The following is an 18,004-nucleotide window of genomic DNA, read 5'->3' as shown; positions in this document are numbered from 1 at the left end:
ACATTTGTGTTGAAAAAAAAAATCACTGTAGAACTAAGCTTTCTGCTTACTGAGATAGACACAAACTGGATTCCACAAGTGGGTGATAGTGCTCTTTCATACGTGTTACAATCACCATGTAATCAAGACATTGTACTGGAAATCCCAAAAATATACACTGCCAGATCATTGAAGTCACCAACATTCATTCAATAGTTAATATCAACATGTCACAACAATAGTATTAGTTTGTGTCTATCTTTGTCAGCTGAAAGCTTGGTTTTCATTGTGTGTGTTTGACATTTCTATTTCCATGGTAAAACTATTAGTTACAAGACTGAATACAACTACAGGGTAGTGGTATACTCAGCCATACAGAATGTGAAATACATACTTGTACACAAAAGCACATACATGATCAACAAAAGTTTAAAACCCCAGCTGTAACTGTTGGCAAATGTATTATTTTTTGCCAAAATACAGCAAACCTTACTCGAAATCATCCAATTGAAAGGTTTTTTTTTTTTAAACTTTGGGTTCTGGAGTTATTTCATAATTTTGCATAACTTTCACATCACTACATGATTCTTAATTTGTAAACAATCATGAATATTTATGTTCTGCTATTACATATGCATGTATGCTGACTCCCATGATGCAATGCATATCCATGGAAAGGACTTGCACTGAACAACGAATGAGGGACACATTTCAACTCAGTTTTTCTTGAATACTGTAAATGATGTAACATCATGAAATGACTCAAAAACCAAAAGTTTACAAAAATGTCTTGATTTCCTGGACTAGCTTTATTAGTTATTACCAGTCTTCTAGTTATTATACTGTGTATACAGACAATGTGTGTGAACAGTTTGAATAAATGGGTTGGATCTATGTTTACTATGTTGAGAGGACTAAATCGTGGATCAACTCAGCTAAGACTCTCATATATATATGATGCTGCTGCCTTCTTAAATAATTTAATCAGGCCATAAAATGTGATCCTGTGGTGTAGTTTTATCAGAGACAGTCATATATTCTATTAAACAAACACCCTAACAGACCACTGTGATAGGGGTAGTATTGAGATGCGAATCAAATATTGAAACCAGATACTAAGACCAGGAATTATCTGCTAAAAACCCTTAAACCAGATACCAGTTTCCTCTGAATTTACCAAAATGGTGGAAACATCCTTTGCTCGTGAATGTTACTTTTTTTTCAAAAAAATAGCATTCAGTTTTAGATTTGATGTCTTAAACACGTCCCATCCAATGTCAAAATACATGGAGCGTGTCCACGGTAAAAATCACTACTAGGTTCAACCCTATTTCGAAGAAAAACAAAATCTAAAAAAAAAATGTTGGCCAACATGTACCATACTGGAGTGTGTGTATGGCATATTAGTAGTACCACTACTGGTATAGTAGGAATGCCCTTGGTGATATATTTGACTCTCTATAATACTGCAGGTGAATGGAGGTGTATATGTGACCTGGTTTTAGTGTGAATGCAGGTGTATATGTGACCTGGTTTTAGTGTGAATACAGGTGTATATGTGAAAGTAAGAGATAAGGTATTTCAATGTAGGTACGTAATAATACTAGACTGGACTATATTAGTAATTTGCAGTGTCTAGATGGATAGCTCTGTTATTAACAATATTTTAATCACTCTATATTATATAAACAGTGAATATTTCAGACTGGGAAGTATGTTTAGAACACTTAAATAAATAGAATATTTACACCACAAGACAATAAGTACAACCAATTAATATATCTATTATTAATCTAAAAATACATGTACTTTAATTTCTTATATTGACAACACTGTCTTCATAAATATTTGGTATATAACTATTGTTACTTTATTTATTGTGCTCTTTTTGGTAAGTGAAAGAGATCAGCTTTGTTAGTTTGTTTGATATTTATGATATGCAATCAGAATCTTATCCTGCAATGCCAAGCTTACACTAAATACTTGCTTTTGATTGGTTAATTTACCATCACATGATAACATTTTATCTTCAACTACCGAATTGTATAAGTATATTTGTTAGTAGTTACTATAGTTACATTTTATCTTCAGCTACTGAATTGTATAAGTTTATTTGTTAGTGGTTACTATAGTTACAATATGATTAGATCTTGGATGACAACACTTTTATCTACTTTTTACTTGAAGAAGGCAAGATAATGGTCAAATATGTTGTCTCATTGGTTGGCAAGATTAGAATCCAACATTCTCATTGGATGACACGATTAGAATCCAACAAGCTCATTGGATAACAAGATTATAGAATCAACATTTTCATATCAGGTATGAGAGAAGTCTATTTTAGATATGGGAGAATTCTATTTTAGGTATGGGAGAATTCTATATCAGGTATGAGAATTCTATATCAGATATGAGAAGTCTTTTATGTATGGGAGAATTCTATTTTTAGGTATGGGAGAATTCTTGTTTAGGTATGGGAGAATTCTTGTTAACATTCTTACAGTGTGGTATCAAGAAAAGAATCTCAACTTTAATTTGATTAAAGCTACCTTCTCATTGGATAATACCATGATTGAAATTATCTCCTGATTGGTTGATTCTCACTCCATCTGTCATCAAGCTTCTAATTGGATTATATTAGTACATAGCCTTTAAATGGTGTAGATGGCCAGTAATATCTGACATTGACCGACAATATTGTCATTATTAGTTCTAGACTCTAAGAAGTGACTAAAATCCAAGTTGAAGTGAAACAAGAGAAGCAAAGAAAGTCAGAGTAACAAGAGACATCTTGGTGTTAGTAGCTAAACCAATAGGGAGATCTTCGTCACCTATTGTTATGGAATCCAGGTGTGTACAAGTACCAGGATCGTTACGTCGTGCTGGATCAACAATACGATAAACAGAAGCTGTAGGTGCTGTGTTACTTGGGTTGCTGGTTGCCATCAAGTATACTTCACCTAAAATCAGTACAAACAATTTATTTCAATTTATCATCTCAAATTTGATAACACTCTTCTCAAGTGAAAATAAAAATGTGATGTAAATCTATAAATTTGATAACATCATCTCTTGGGGTATATGTGATGTATTTCTACAAAGATATGGACAGTGGAATGTGTACTTTAATTAATATTCTCTAGGCCTTTCAGTACATAGTCGTAATGTAGCTTCAACTGCATGTTGCCGTCAGAACTCTGTGTTTTTAGCAAATTGATGTTGAACTTGAAGTAACATTTCAACAAAAATAATATACAGAAATACATACATATAGAAAATAACTGAACAAGACAAAAAAATTTCCCTTATACAAGAAGAAAGTTTAGCATTGCTGTAGACATTTCTTCCTAACGTCTGTAACAATACTAATATGACATGGTAGTGTATGTTTCTTTTATGATTAAAAGTATATGTATATCCTATTCCCTAATTATGAGTGGAGTATAGCAAGCTTATGATGATCAACATGAAAGAAGAATGTATGGATATCCTATATATCTCAGCCACACTCTACATTCTATAAACAAGAATCTATTTACAACAACAAATTACAGACAAGTCACCTATGAAGGTCGTTCATTCTCATATGTCGCCCCCAAACTTTGGAACTCTTTGCCACTTGACATTCTCCAAGCCTCCAGCCTGGATCATTTCAAAACAAACTGAAGACTCATTTGTTCACCAAAGCATATGGTGTGCTTTAGCCATTCAGCGCTACTGAACATAACATTGTTCTGGAAATCGGCACAATAGAAATTTGATTGATTGAGTGATTGATTGATGTCACAATATTAACAGGACGTAGTTAGCATAATGCTTGACTTATATCAATAATTTGTGGAGGAATGCAACCCTCTATTTGGGCTAAAACTTGGTGTTTGTTGAGTTTCACACCTACATATTCTACTGAAGTGTGAAGAAGACAGTACCACAGGTCCTATCTGATAAACACTACTGAAGAGAGTCACTTAATCTTCAGAGCTGATCACTTTTGAAAACAATTTCTGAATGTACTCTTTTAGTGAGGTATTTTTTATAGTGCAAAGCTATTTATTTATTTCTGTGTTCAACAAAGTCACTGCAATATAAACAGCTATGACACTATGTAAGGTGAAACTGCATTACCATGCAGATCTCTTTGAGATATAAAGTGTAATGAAATTGATGATTTTTTTACATATACAAGACTTCAACTTTCTAAGTATGTAGCATTCATTACATTTATACCAGTACTTACCATTCTCATCTTCTCCAAAAGCAAGTATGTAAGTGTGCTCATTAAACTGTCCTTGGTAGCCATGGTTACAAACACTATCACTACCCAAGCAGAGGTCAGAGTTTGTCCATTCCAAAGTACTTGAATTCTGTTTCAGGTACCAGAGTTTTCTGTGAAACACAAAGAAAATATGAATTTTAATCTATCTTCAATAAACTATATGTTAAGACCTACAAAAACTGCACTAAAACTTCCTATTGCTTAGTAAAATACAATTAGGTTGTCATTTTACATCACAATTTCATTAAAATGAGAAGTTTGAAATTTTCATTCAACTTTATGAAAATACTTAAATGGGTAAATACAGACACTATTTCTGTTGCTATGGTAACCTTGATCTGTGACAGCTGGTACTGATCCTAGTTCATAGTATGTCCATTAGTTAAAATAATAATCAAATGGCAAGCCAAAATAAGCGGTCTGTATACACTGAATAAAAAGTTCTTGGAGAATCTCTTCTTGACTAAATATCAAAAATGGCACCCCTGATTAATTTAGTCTCAAATTATTGTTTTAGGAGAGTGTTTTACTTACATAGACATGTAGTGATCCACTGTCTATGATTTTCTTTCTCTTCTAACCAGGTGATACTAATGACTTTAGTTCCCACTCAATAATATATTAGTCTTTTACGCAATTAGTGAGAATTATAAACAGTTCACACATTAATTCAAATCCTGCATCTTTATGGTTCACCTGAGACTCTTTAATTGAATTGTTACAAAACTACATTCATTTAATTGCCTGAACAGAACTACACATGTACTATACTACTTTGTTACTATGGTGGACTCCTGGATCTATGGTTAAACTGGACTACTGAAATTGAGTCATGGGCCTTTAGACATGGGATTGAATCATGGGCCTTTAGACATGCAGGTATGCTACATCAGGTTTATTTTTAAGGCATCATGTGTTCATATGCTTGTATGAAAATTAAATTGTCCTGGCTTGTACCTTTCCAACAAAGTTATTAAATTTGTTTTCCCATTCTCGCAAGTCAGAACATATTTTTTTGTTCACGCAATAAATATTGGTGATGAGTTTTGGATGGTGACGTAAAGAGGCCTGTGGTTTATAACAATGCAGGTTTAATGGGCATAATGTACTGGCCTGTGATTTATGACTATGGTTTCTCCATGCCTGTGTGCACATGGCTTTGTATACTTACCCTAGTACATAGTCAGCATAGATATACAAACGCTGTAGATTTGGTGACTGACATCCTGTGTACGTATAGCCACCAACTACTGCCAGGAAACTACTCTCTTCTGTGTGTTCATATGCATGGATTGGGGGTTTGTCTTCAACATCTAAACTATCTGAAATTTGATAGAAATATAAAATTTACACATTCTGTCCACGTAACTAGTATGTGAAGGTTTTTTGTGTGTTTGACTTGTTTGATCTATTTTCATCTTTTACAGACCAGTTTTAAATTAAAAGATTGGTTGTCATTGGACTCCTGTAACCATAACCTAAACACTTTAAAACTGCAACAAGTGATTCCAGACGTGTTTACATCAGTGCACTGTGAATCTTTCTGTTAAAGGGCTAAATATGAAATATTTATATGAAGACAAATGCATGAATATCTCATGACATATTTGATTTCATATCATACAGACATCTTGCAGCCAGTGTGGGTGATAAAAATGATTCATTTTGTACTAACAAATGTTGGTGATTACATGTGACCAGATAAAGTTAATCTGCAATCCATGTTCAACTTTTTCAAGATAAACACAGCAAGACGTGAATATTTTGTGAAAAACTATGGTTTCTAGGCTTTATACGAATCATATCTGATATTTTATATCAATTTAATAAATGATTGGTTTTAAGAATTCTGAACAAAATGTGAATCATGTTTTTCAAGACTACACTAAAATCTTTTATCAGCTGCAGTGAATCTAAAGTAAATATTAATCTGTCATGTAAAGATCCTATTTGGTGCATGTTCTAAAATGTCCTCTTAATTTCTACATTTCAGTTGAAAATGATAATCATTTCTTTAAATGTGTTCTGTATGAGTTATGCAAGTAAAATCAATTTTACCTTAACAAACTGAGCTAAAATATTTCAACCCTGACACGAAACATAATTAGCAAAACTTATGGAGCACTGGGTAGGATGTGGGTGGGGGGTTTATGTTATTGCATACAGTACATTGAGTATACCATGGCTAGTATGAGGTAGACATGAACCTATGTCATGGGTGGTCATTTCATGCCTCTCAGAACAGAACAGACATTACGGATTATAGTAAACAAAGAGCCTACAGTGTATACAACATAGTGTGCTTTACTTTGAAACGTTAAATTATAAATAGGACAGATTTACAGAATAGATATCTGAACTTACTCTAAAGGTATCAGTTACAAGGACATACATATCAGTTTCTTGTATTACACTCTAGCTAGCACAGCTTAGTTTGACTGCAAGTGTTAATCCATGTGTGTGAATATACTACGTTTAGAGACACACATAGTAAAAAAGCATTGTACATTACTATGATTAGATTGTCGAGTTATAAAATTGAACCATGTATTTGGAAAAGTTTCTTTACATCCATTTTAGTGGTGGTCTTTTGCTGTTGGGGTGAAACATAATTATGCAGACTTACTGATGGGTAAAATAGCATTTCTGAACAATATTTTTTAGTGAAATTTTGCATTAATATTTGCAATCAAAATGGGTGAATATGCAATGATTTTTGAAGCTTTCATCCTCTTACAATGACAATGACAATGTACATACTGGCATCAATACACTCCTCATCTTCATTTGGTGTGATTCTACATACATCACCTTCTTTATAATACCACCCATAGTAACCACCGCTCTCAACCACATTAATTTCCTCAGCTGTAGAGTCACCAACATCACCACAAAACATCACATCTGCATCATCGTCATCACCTAGTAACAAAAGAATCAGTCCATCTTGAGCTTCAGTTTCCATGACGACATAGTGAATCCTTCACACAGCAGATGATGATTTTCTCATGCAAGTCAAATCCATCATCTCATATTAAAACTAAATTGTTGACTGTGTACACAAAAATATCAAATAACCATAGCAACCAAATCAGTTTGACGAATTTTGAACTTTTTTCTACTATTTTTTTCTGATCATGGGATGACAGTTTTACAACGTTTCTTCTTTTATGATCACATTGTGTATTATATGATGCATGAGCTAAGTTGAACAAAAAATATGGAATATATATTCTGGTTGTTCTACATCACAACAACATGCATCTATGTCATGACAACACGTGTCTACATCACTGGTTCTGCTGTCCTTGACATATGAGTCAAAACATTCAAAATTGCCATTACTTTCTTTGATATTACTGGCGCTGGTACAATTATGTTATTCTCCAATATTTTTCTTCATTCAGCCAGAAAATACTCGTTACCTAAGGGTTGTCACTACTGGTGACAAAGACCTCTTAGGTCACTTGTATTTTCCTTGACTGAACAAAGAAAAGTATTGGGGAATAACATCTAAACATTTAGTTTAGTCTCCAGGCATGAGCTGACATAGTCACTACCAAATTTGGTCTGACTTCTATTTTACCATCAACATTTTTCAACAAATTGAACTTTTTTCATCGCAAAAATTGAAATTTTCTACTTTATTTTGTTTTGAAAAGTTTAGGCCATAGTCTATTATATTTATAGTAAATCTCTTTCATGGGAACTTACTTGACATTTTGTTCTTCAATCAAAAATTTAATCCGAGAGATTAAAATAAAAATCTAATTCAATAGACGATGAATGCACATAATTTATTGAGATATACCAAATTATACAGTGGAAAATAAACAAACTATGATAGACACAAACTAAAACATTTTATTGATACACAAGTGGGTTACCTTGTTGTGTAGATGTTATCACCCTGTAATTAAGATAGTGTAGACACTGAATGAAGTTGAATGTGCCATGTACCACTTGAGGAAAACTTACTACTTGAATTACTGCCCCACTGTGAGTGTAATTATTTCAAAGTCCATTGATTACTAATATATCAACATGTCGTAATAACAATTTTCCTTTGTGTGCATTCACTTGTTGATTTACCAGTACCACTTGAGATTTGTCACTGTACACACCCCTTGTCACTTGACTTGTGAGTGTGTTTACGCATGTGTGTTTGTGTATGTGTGTGTGTGTGTGTATGGATGTATGTATGTATGTATGTATGTATGTATGTATGTATGTATGTATGTATGTATGTGTGTATGTATGTATGTATGTATGTATGTGTGTATGTATGTATGTATGTGTGTATGTATGTATGTATGTATGTATGTATGTATGTATGTATGTATGTATGTCTGTCTGTCTTACTGTCTGTCTGTATGTATGTGTATGTATGTGTGTGTGTATATGTATGCATGTATGTGTACATGTGTATGAGTGTGTTTGTGTATGTTTGTGTATGTATGTGTATGTGTATGTATGCGTATGTGTGTGTGTGTTGCGATTTTTAGCAAAGAGGAATCTTCCTGTCTATAAAGTGAACACTTTACCTTGATCAATTCCTGTACCAAAGGAACATCTCCATGGATTGCGAAATCCAAAGGCAAATATTTCAGGTCTAGCATTAGGTTCATCAATGAATGGATTATCAGATGGAATAGTGTATGGAATATCATCATTATCAGTGTCTACATCAATACGGAGTATTGACCCTAGCAGGTTTGACCTAGGGATAAATAAAATGATATCAAATGTAAAATTATAACTGAAAATCAAATATTAGGTACTTTACAGGATTTTGACGAAATAATAATTGGAATTATATCCAATCTTCAAATGCAAATTATCCGAAACAACCAAACTGATAAATATTACATTGTCTTTCAAGTGCATGAGACTGGGCAATGTAATTTTGATGTTTTATTTGGAAAATGTTTCCAACTCCATTTGGAGTGCCAGGTTGTTGGGTGTACCTGGCCCCATACCAATGTTCAATGCCAGTTTTTTCTTATTTTATTTATTTATTTATTTATTTACTCTACAACCCATTTCAATTTGAGTATGAGAGACAATTAAAAGTCTTAAAAAAATATACACACCAAAAATACTTTCAAGAAACAAAAATCAACAGATATATACAGAAATTTCAGACAGAAAACATATACATTATACACAAGTGGGAAAAGAATATGCAAGGGCGTAACAGATTTTATAGTCACACAACTAGTTTAAATTAAAAGTTGTCTGATGCAAGCACAGACAAGGAAGTCTTGGCTGTGATGCAATGATAGTTAAGGTTTTATAGTCACATATCTAGTTTAAATTTAAAGGCTTAGAATTTTATAGTCACTAGTTTAAATGAAAAGTTCTAATGCAAGCACAGGCAAGGAAGCCTCTATTTGCCAAGAATACAGTTAGGGTTTTATAGTCACACATCTAGTTTAAATTTAAAAGTTGTCTTACACAAGGATGCAATTAGGGTTTATAGTCACCCAACTAGTTTAAATTCAAAGATATCTTAAGCAAGGGTACAAAGAAGGTTTTATAGTCATACAACTAGTTTAAATTAAAAGTTAGAATGTTTTATAATATCTATCCACAGTCACAAACTGTTCATCACTTTTTTAATGACTTGTATAAATTCATAGTGTTATTTTACAGTACTCTGTTAAAAGTCAATGAAAGGTGTCGTTGACTACTGGGCATTAGTCATAGACATGGATAACATACTTATCTATAGCAGTTTGTTCATCAGCACCACCATAGCCAACTGATATATACAAATAACCGTCTGGTCCAAACAATAACTGTCCTCCATTCTGTCCTGCTGCTGGCTGATTAATTTCTAACAGGATTTTCTCTGACTCTACGTCTGCCTAAAGACAAAAAGATATGACAGTGAGTCTGATTATTCACTGTTTCATAATAAACTGCAATAATCATAGCATTAGTTTTGATTTTGAGTTGTGTTTTGTTTTGCATTTTTTTCATTCTTGGGTTTAACCTAAAAAAAAATGTCTTTTTGAGGTTGCCTAGTTGCATTTGTTTAGAGGTTAAACCCTGGAAGAAAAAAAGCTCAAAAAACAGGAGGAAAACCCTCAAAATCAAAACAAATAGTTTCATAACTGATGCTATATCAGCTTTTAGAAACATTACACATAGAAATACATATATATTAATGACTTTCTATCCATTTAACATGTACAAGAATCTGTAAATTGCATGGAAAAAAATCTAAACTAGAATTATTTACAGCTACTCACAACTAACTGTCACAGCTCTCCACTGTATTTCATTAGGTCATATTGGATTTTGGCTAAATACAAATTCTTTTGATCCATGATTGAGTGATTGATTTCCAAATGCTTTAGCATATATTTTAGATTAATTGATTGATTGATTGATTGATTTCCGAATGCTTTAGCATATATTTTAGGTACTTATATGAAGTTTCGAACCGGTATATAAAATCAATTACCTTGTCTGGTAGTTCTGACACTGAAAATCTTGACACTACACTCCGGTGATCATACATTTCATCTGTAGCTACTGCACTATAATACACATAGAAGTAGCCAGTTTGTGGATATTCTGGGTGAAATACCAAACCAAGCAGGCCTCTCTCATCACCTGGAGAGTCTGTGGTTAATACTTTACTTTGGATGTCAAGATAAGAGTCTTCTAACAGTGTGCCGTCTTTTTCCATGATTTTTATTACACCAATGTGTTCAACAATAAATAGGCGATCAGTGTCATCATTTGAATGGGTTATTGTCAGTGGATTACGTAGTCCTACAGCAAGTTCTTGCAGACAAACACAATCCAAATTCCCCAAATTTTCAGTACTTCTCTCTTGACATTTAGGATAGCATCTTTCATCATCTCCATCACCTGTTGCCATGACATCACATAGTGCTGATGCATTAGATACATTTGCTGCCAGCAGACGCGTTGAGACTTCCGGACATGTGCCAATGTATTCACCGCAGAAGTCAGCGCATAGAGACGGCAATTCTTTGAAAGTGGTATCTTCCCCGTTTTCGATGAAAATGTCAAAACTAAATGGGGAACACTGCATGCATGTCAGATTCTTGTAGTGATCATAACAGTACGCAGGCATGCTGTCGCCATCCTCAAGTTTTTCCCACTCACTCTCAACAAATACTTTCAGTTCGCTATCTTGATCAGCGGTGCAGCAACCGAAATCGGCGAAAGCAGTGCAGAATTTTAAAGTGTCTGCCGGTGCGAACGGCGCTCCTGAGTCAATACACTTTGGTCGGATGGTGTCTGTCGAAACAAAACACATCAAACTTGTGGCAGTGCAAATGAAAATGAATTGGAATAGAGAAGTAGACATTTTGAAAGGTGAGTATAGGTAAGGGGTTGGCTCGCCCACCACAGGAACGCTTTTGAATAACAATCAGGAATCACTGAGGTGAACATGTAACTTTTTTGCCTTTTTAAAGTGGAATCGTCCAAAGACCAAATTCACCAAGAGGGATGCCCATTATAGTAAGAAATCTTTGCCCGTCGATTTACCTACAAGCTGAATGTGATTGTGAATGAATGAATGAATGAATGAATGAATGAATGAATGAATGGAAGTAAGGACAAGTCTGTTTCAATGACATACAATAGTGTAAATCTGGACGCTTTATTTCATAAACATAGACATCCCACTACTCATCGACCCCATAATTAGTATTAGATGGGCCCATACATCTCTGCCAACCACGGCACACATATTAGTATACAGTGGTGGTGCTCAATGTAACGAGTGCATTGATTGGTTACTTCTTATTTTCCCACGAAAAATCAAACTTGGAGTGTCTGATCAAATTTGCGAACTCGACTGCGTTTTAAACGTTTATAAACAACATTATGGCGGAGTCCGTGACTAAAAAGAGAAGGAAAAGTGGTAAGTCTCAACCTCACCAAAACTAAATGATGATATTCTCCCCGAAAGTGATTCGTATATTCGTATAAAACCAAGGACATTATAAACCGAATTTGTAAAATTGTGTTGTTGTGTATGGTTTGCACGCTTTCTAGACGTTTCGGCATCTGTACCCTCGTCCCCAGTCATTTCGGCACAACTTTCTCTGTACCCTGGACGTTTCGGCACCAGCACCCTAGGAATAGTTCTGCTTCCTTGCAGACTGTGCACGAAAAAAGAAGGGACGACGTACTTCGTGTGCAAGCAGGAGCCTTTTTACTAGTTTTAGTCCTGCTTGCAGACGGTGCACGGGTCTAGATTACACGAGTCCTGCTTGCATACGACCATGGATGAATTAGTGTCTCACTAATACATCCATGGTACGACTTTACTCGAGTAAGTCGTCCCTTCCTTATCCATGTTGAGGGTCATGTCAGTAATCTAGACCCATGCACCGTCTGCAAGCAGGACTAGGAAGGACGTACCTCCATGGATATAGTATTCACACTTCACACGACAGGGTCTATGGGCAGACAGAGGAATAGGAGATCACACCTATGTAAGGTATAATAAATGACAAAATATTGGTATGATATTTGTTAGACTTTTTAGAGGCAGTTTATAAGCCACCATGTACCTGCCACTACTATTTGTAAACTAACATAAACTGAATTTCCTCATTTTATCATTAGATATTGAATCGGATATTATGAAAGAAAGGTTACAAAGATGGTTGGAGGAAAAGAGGTCAAGCAAACAGCAACAGTTCCTGAGAAGCAGGTATGTGCATGTCTATGATTTTGTCCATTAATAGTAGTAAATATGAATTGTACTGCACTGTGGTCATATTTATTTTGGCACATGCAAAATGGCAATTTAGGACGTATCAGCAACATTTAATTTGACAGACAGTGTAAGGGTAATCATAGATATTTCTTGTCCATTGTCTATGGGTAAATTAAGCATTTCTTGTAAATAACCCGTCCAGTCAGTTTGCTGGATGCAACCATGGATGTAACTCTTGTTGACACCTTTCACAACAGTTGAATATAAAAATATGACACTGACAGTTTGTATTTAGTATGTTAGCAGGACTTATTTCCACAGAAAAAGCTTTTTTGTGTGTATTCAGCTAAGATAAATCTAGTGCCGAAATACATACAAGCACAGTATATCATTTTGGTGTTTTTTGCCAGAGTGTGTTTTTTGTTGTTGTGCCAGAGTGTAAACAGTTTTTACTTCACACTTAAATTTTAATCCTCATCCAAAGTGGACATTTAAAGTTCTTTTATTCTTCTCAATTTCAGTACCAAAACTAAGCAATGTAAAAGACATGAAGACAAGGAACAAAGATCAGCCCATAAACTTCCAGGAAGCAAATCTGCACAGAGTGACCAAAAAGTGAAAAAACACAGAGTACAAGAACATATGGATGATGATGATGATGATGATATCATGTAAGTGTTTAATTTTGGTATCTAGCTTTGTTTTATCACTTTTGAAAATAGATTCTTTACTACTACTACATTCACAATGTCTATCAATGCAGTAATACATCCCACATGAAATGATTGTCTCTTGGCTATTCAAGATTGGTGAATGTGGGCTCTCCATTTAATTCTTGAAAACACATGGGTAATATATAACATACTGAACCCTTCAAAGGCTGATACCCTATATATAGGGTGTGATTACATAGAGTTACAGAAACCAAGTCATTAAAGCCTGGCACCCTATATATAGGGTGTGATTACATAGGGTTACAGAAACCAAGTCACTAAAGCCTGATACCCTATATATAGGGTGTTATTACATGGAGTTACAGAAACTATTACCATCTATAAAGATGCTTGTCATTTTCCTACAGGGAGAAGCTGGAACAATGGAAGGTGATGAAAGGAAAACAAGAAGAAGTAAAACGACAGAAGAGACGACCTCCTTGGAAGGGTTCTGGTATTCTAACACCAAGTTCTAACATCAAACTTGCAAGTCATTCTAAACATACTGCTAAGGCTTCTGAAACAATGACAAAGCTGTCAAAGTCAAAGAAATCGTTATTTTCAAGTAGTCCTCACAACAAAGTGAAAGTACAGCCAGTAACTGGACAACTGATCTCTCAAAGTGAAATGGACAGTAGGAAAGAGAATTCGCCATCTACATCAAACTCTTTAGTGCTTGGTGCCTGTGAAATCTCCATTTTGGATGATGGACAAGATACAGGAAACAAAGCAGATGATTTATGTAAAGACTTACTGACAAGAAAGTCTGTCCGATTTACAAGTCCAGTGAGAAGAAGTCCTCGCTTGGCAATAATAAAACAACCAAGATTTCATGGAGAAGAAGGCACAGCTGATACATCTGGGACATCTTTGGATTACAATGACAAACAGCTCGACATGGGGTATTTATTTTGCATTTTGCATTTAAAAAATGATTTTATCATGGCTTCCTACGAATGTCCAAGTCCTTGTTTGAAACTCAGTAAATTGCAAAAGATTAATATATGTGTAAAATGTTTGTTATTGTATGTACAGAAACAAACAAACTGTTTCTACATTTTGAGCTTTAGAAGATTGTCTTCCTGAAATTTGTTTATATCAAAGCCCTCCATCGGTTTGACTGTTTCCAATGACATATTTTGACTTAAAATAACTGGGTTTATGCTATTTACAGGAAAAGACTTGAATTATGGTTGGCTGCCAAAGGTAAAACTCCTTCAAAATACAGCAATGTGATTAAAATTGATGAAAAACTAAAGAAGAAGAAGAAAAAGTTGAGATCTCGACGAAGTATGCCAGCCATTAGGCAGCCGCCTGTATATACAGCTGAGGATGAAGGACCACAAAAACAATACAGTCTGGAGGCAGAAGATATTGGTAGACATGGTGCAATGAAATGTGGTTGGAAAAAGAAGGTTATGGGGAACCTGGATGCTATGTTAAATGACTGCTTGACTCTCATAGATACAGTGAGTTATTGCCTGTACATTGATCAATGTTGAATCCAGTACCAATTTCACTAGTCACTAGTACTGCATACTGGGTGTGTGTGTGTGTTGGGGGGGGATACTCTTGACACATTGAGGACAAGTATTTTAAGCATGAATGATGAGTTAACCATATTTGTTGTTGGTGACATTTACTGTTCAGGCTTTGATTTGACAGCTTTGGGTAAGTGGTTTTAAAAACTACTTGTCTCAAAGGGTAATTGCTTATCAAGTATATGATCTGTGTTTCAGGACTGTCCTTTAGAACCATTGATTTTCTAATGTTTGATGTGTGTTTCAGGACTGTCCTGTAAAGCCATTGATTATCAAGTATATGATCTGTGTTTCAGGACTGTTCTGTGGAGCCATTGATTTTCTAATGTATGATCTGTGTTTCAGGACTGTCCTGTAGAGCCAGTGAAAGAGTGGTTATCAAGTGTATGTGGTAAAAATTTGATGATGTTAAAGTGTGCCAAATACTGGATATGTAAAGCCAAGATTATCATACGAGATAGTGGTAATCAACATGAAGTTATAGATTGCTTTGAAATGGCTATCCAACATGATGCTGAGGTGAGTCAGGTGGAATTGTACAAACAGAACAAAAGTACAGCTTGGTCTAGACTGGAATCTGGTAATTCCAGGAAACTAGACAGGTGTGCTACCAACTTTGCTACCTTGGCTTATGTCCTTAACCTACGATATTAACCCCTGTCTTACCACAAAATTGACTCCTTAGTATTCATACACATTGTAAATTTTGTACTTGAATTTCTCTTCCAACAATTATGCGACAGTGTCTAGAATGCCAGTCAGATACTTATGTGTGAATTTTGAAATAATCAGATATTCAGTTCATTTATTAATATTATTCCATATTATTTTTAATTCAGTGATTCACATTTGTATGTGATCACATCTCCCTCCCCAGATATGAGTTAACAACATCTAATATCTTTCTTTCTCGACTTCCATGAAGCGCATGAAAAGTTTAAGTTAGTTGTGCATTGTGTGACTTGGTATTATCAAAATAATTAAAGCTACCAATAACCTTGTATTTTACACCAATCTTGTGTTGTGTTTTTGAAGATCATAAGTTTTGAATGTATGTATGATAACAATAGTCTGTGTTACCCAGACTATGACCTCTGGGGGCTCTGCTATGAGACAGGCGAGACTCTGGGGAAATGTAATCCAAAGTTATCCACACCGGATCTCTCGCCCAGAGCAGTGTATTCTGGGGAATATTTCACGTCCAACATTGCACACTGAATGATTCAGGGTCCTCCATGTCTGGTTATCATGTATCAAGTAACTAATATATCTTTTTTTACTTACAAAGAACAGGCTTCGTAAGTCAATTTTTTGTGACTTGGATTGGAAGATATGTACTGCATTACTTCCAGTGCGCACAACTTGGGATTACATTTCTCCAGACTCTCGTCTGGGTGGTATCCTAGTAGAGCACCTAGTGGCAAGAGTCTGGGTAACCAAGACTATGATAACAATAATCATTCAATGCCAAATGAAGTCTGAAGTTGAATTTTTTTTAATGCAAAAACAGTTCACATAAGAATATAAACAGATTATGCTTCTGTCATTCAGTGAAGTAAACATTGCACAAGAAGAGAAGATGGTCTATATTTTAGGAGGCATTCACCTTAATATTTCTCCCTTTACATGTAATTTCAGCCCATTGAGGAAATCAAAGCTGCCTTGGTAGACTTTGTCAACGGTTCTGAATCAAGTATTCCTGCTCCACAACACAGTCTGTTAACTCCAACTGTTGGCCAACAAGGTTCACCACTACTACCACCAACTACTACATCATTAATAGACGAGTCTTGTTCATCACTCCAAGCTACTCATACACCTAGACCGTTCCCAGAACCAGTTGATCTTCCAAACTCACATCTTTTAAGAGGCTCAGTTAGACAATCATTTGACAATGACAGCAATATGGAAAATTTGTTGCTGCCTTCATCTGGTATTAAATACTGTGTTAGTAAGACTCCCTTGTTTAGCAGGTGAGGATCTTGTTTATTTTATCCAGGCAAAATGTATCAGAACTCATTTTACAAATTTGACTGATGACTGGCGCCACCTTTGTTGATTGCAAAACTTCTTTTGTTTTATAGCAATTTCCCTTATCAAGTAGATGTTTTCCACAAGTCCAGAAAAACTTATTCCATTGATTGTCACAATTGCACAAATGATTAGCGCCACCTTAGATGACTATAAAGCTTCTTTTGTTTTCCATCTAATCTGGCACACCAATGTGAATTACATTAGTCCAGTTGGGAAAAGATGTTAGCGCCATCAGAGGTGACCAGTTAAAATCTTTCTTCTTCTAATCTCTATGTGCAGACCTTTACTATGTATGTTGATCATTTTGATTGTAGATGTAATCTGTAAACTGTCGCCTTTTTCTCATAATTTTTATTTTCAGGAACCAGAAAGGATTTGTAGGGAAGTCAGCTTTGACTCCAATGGCTGTTGTAACACCTGTACGTCGGTCAGTTAGACTTGAACAGTCAAGTGCTACAAAGGTTGGAGCTACTCGGAGCCATGATACATGTGTGAACTCACTGTGGGAGCTGACCCCAATTGAAATGAAAGGCTTCATATACAAACCAAATAAAGCTCTGGAGGCCGAGTTTGATACCGTCGTGGAAGTTGACAGTGATGCAGATTACTGAATATGTCTTATGGTACTTTCCATTTTCCAACTCCAAGGGGAAAGGGGGGGGGGGGGGGGGTGGAACTAGACAAATCATTCTTTGATTACTTTAAGTCAAAATTGTTACTTTCATGGGTTATTTATTGCATATTA

At 35.1% G+C, this 18,004-nt stretch overlaps 2 protein-coding genes across 2 annotated transcripts; one reads left to right on the top strand and one right to left on the bottom strand.

The window, feature by feature from the left end:
- Positions 1–2,469: 2,469 nt before the first annotated feature.
- Positions 2,470–11,635, bottom strand: LOC144439496 (HHIP-like protein 2). The gene is made up of 7 exons (XM_078128792.1): positions 10,728–11,635; positions 9,980–10,125; positions 8,800–8,975; positions 7,016–7,159; positions 5,427–5,577; positions 4,217–4,365; positions 2,470–2,939 (listed from the first exon to the last, which is right to left on the bottom strand). The coding sequence occupies exons 1-7, from the start codon at positions 11,604–11,606 to the stop codon at positions 2,710–2,712; spliced, it is 1,875 nt and encodes a 624-aa protein (XP_077984918.1). The 5' UTR covers positions 11,607–11,635; the 3' UTR covers positions 2,470–2,709.
- A 495-nt stretch (positions 11,636–12,130) lies between these two features.
- On the top strand, positions 12,131–17,870 carry LOC144439409 (cytoskeleton-associated protein 2-like). Its single transcript, XM_078128696.1, has 8 exons — positions 12,131–12,167; positions 12,878–12,965; positions 13,493–13,642; positions 14,053–14,586; positions 14,859–15,153; positions 15,571–15,744; positions 16,864–17,198; positions 17,621–17,870. Exons 1-8 carry the CDS (start codon positions 12,131–12,133, stop codon positions 17,868–17,870), a joined length of 1,863 nt encoding a protein of 620 aa, XP_077984822.1.
- Positions 17,871–18,004: the final 134 nt, after the last annotated feature.

Source organism: Glandiceps talaboti, chromosome 8 (assembly GCF_964340395.1).
Source record: "Glandiceps talaboti chromosome 8, keGlaTala1.1, whole genome shotgun sequence".
Taxonomy (NCBI): domain Eukaryota; kingdom Metazoa; phylum Hemichordata; class Enteropneusta; family Spengelidae; genus Glandiceps; species Glandiceps talaboti.
The sequence above is the reverse complement of the archived record's forward strand: the minus strand, read 5'-3'. Positions and strand labels throughout refer to the sequence as shown.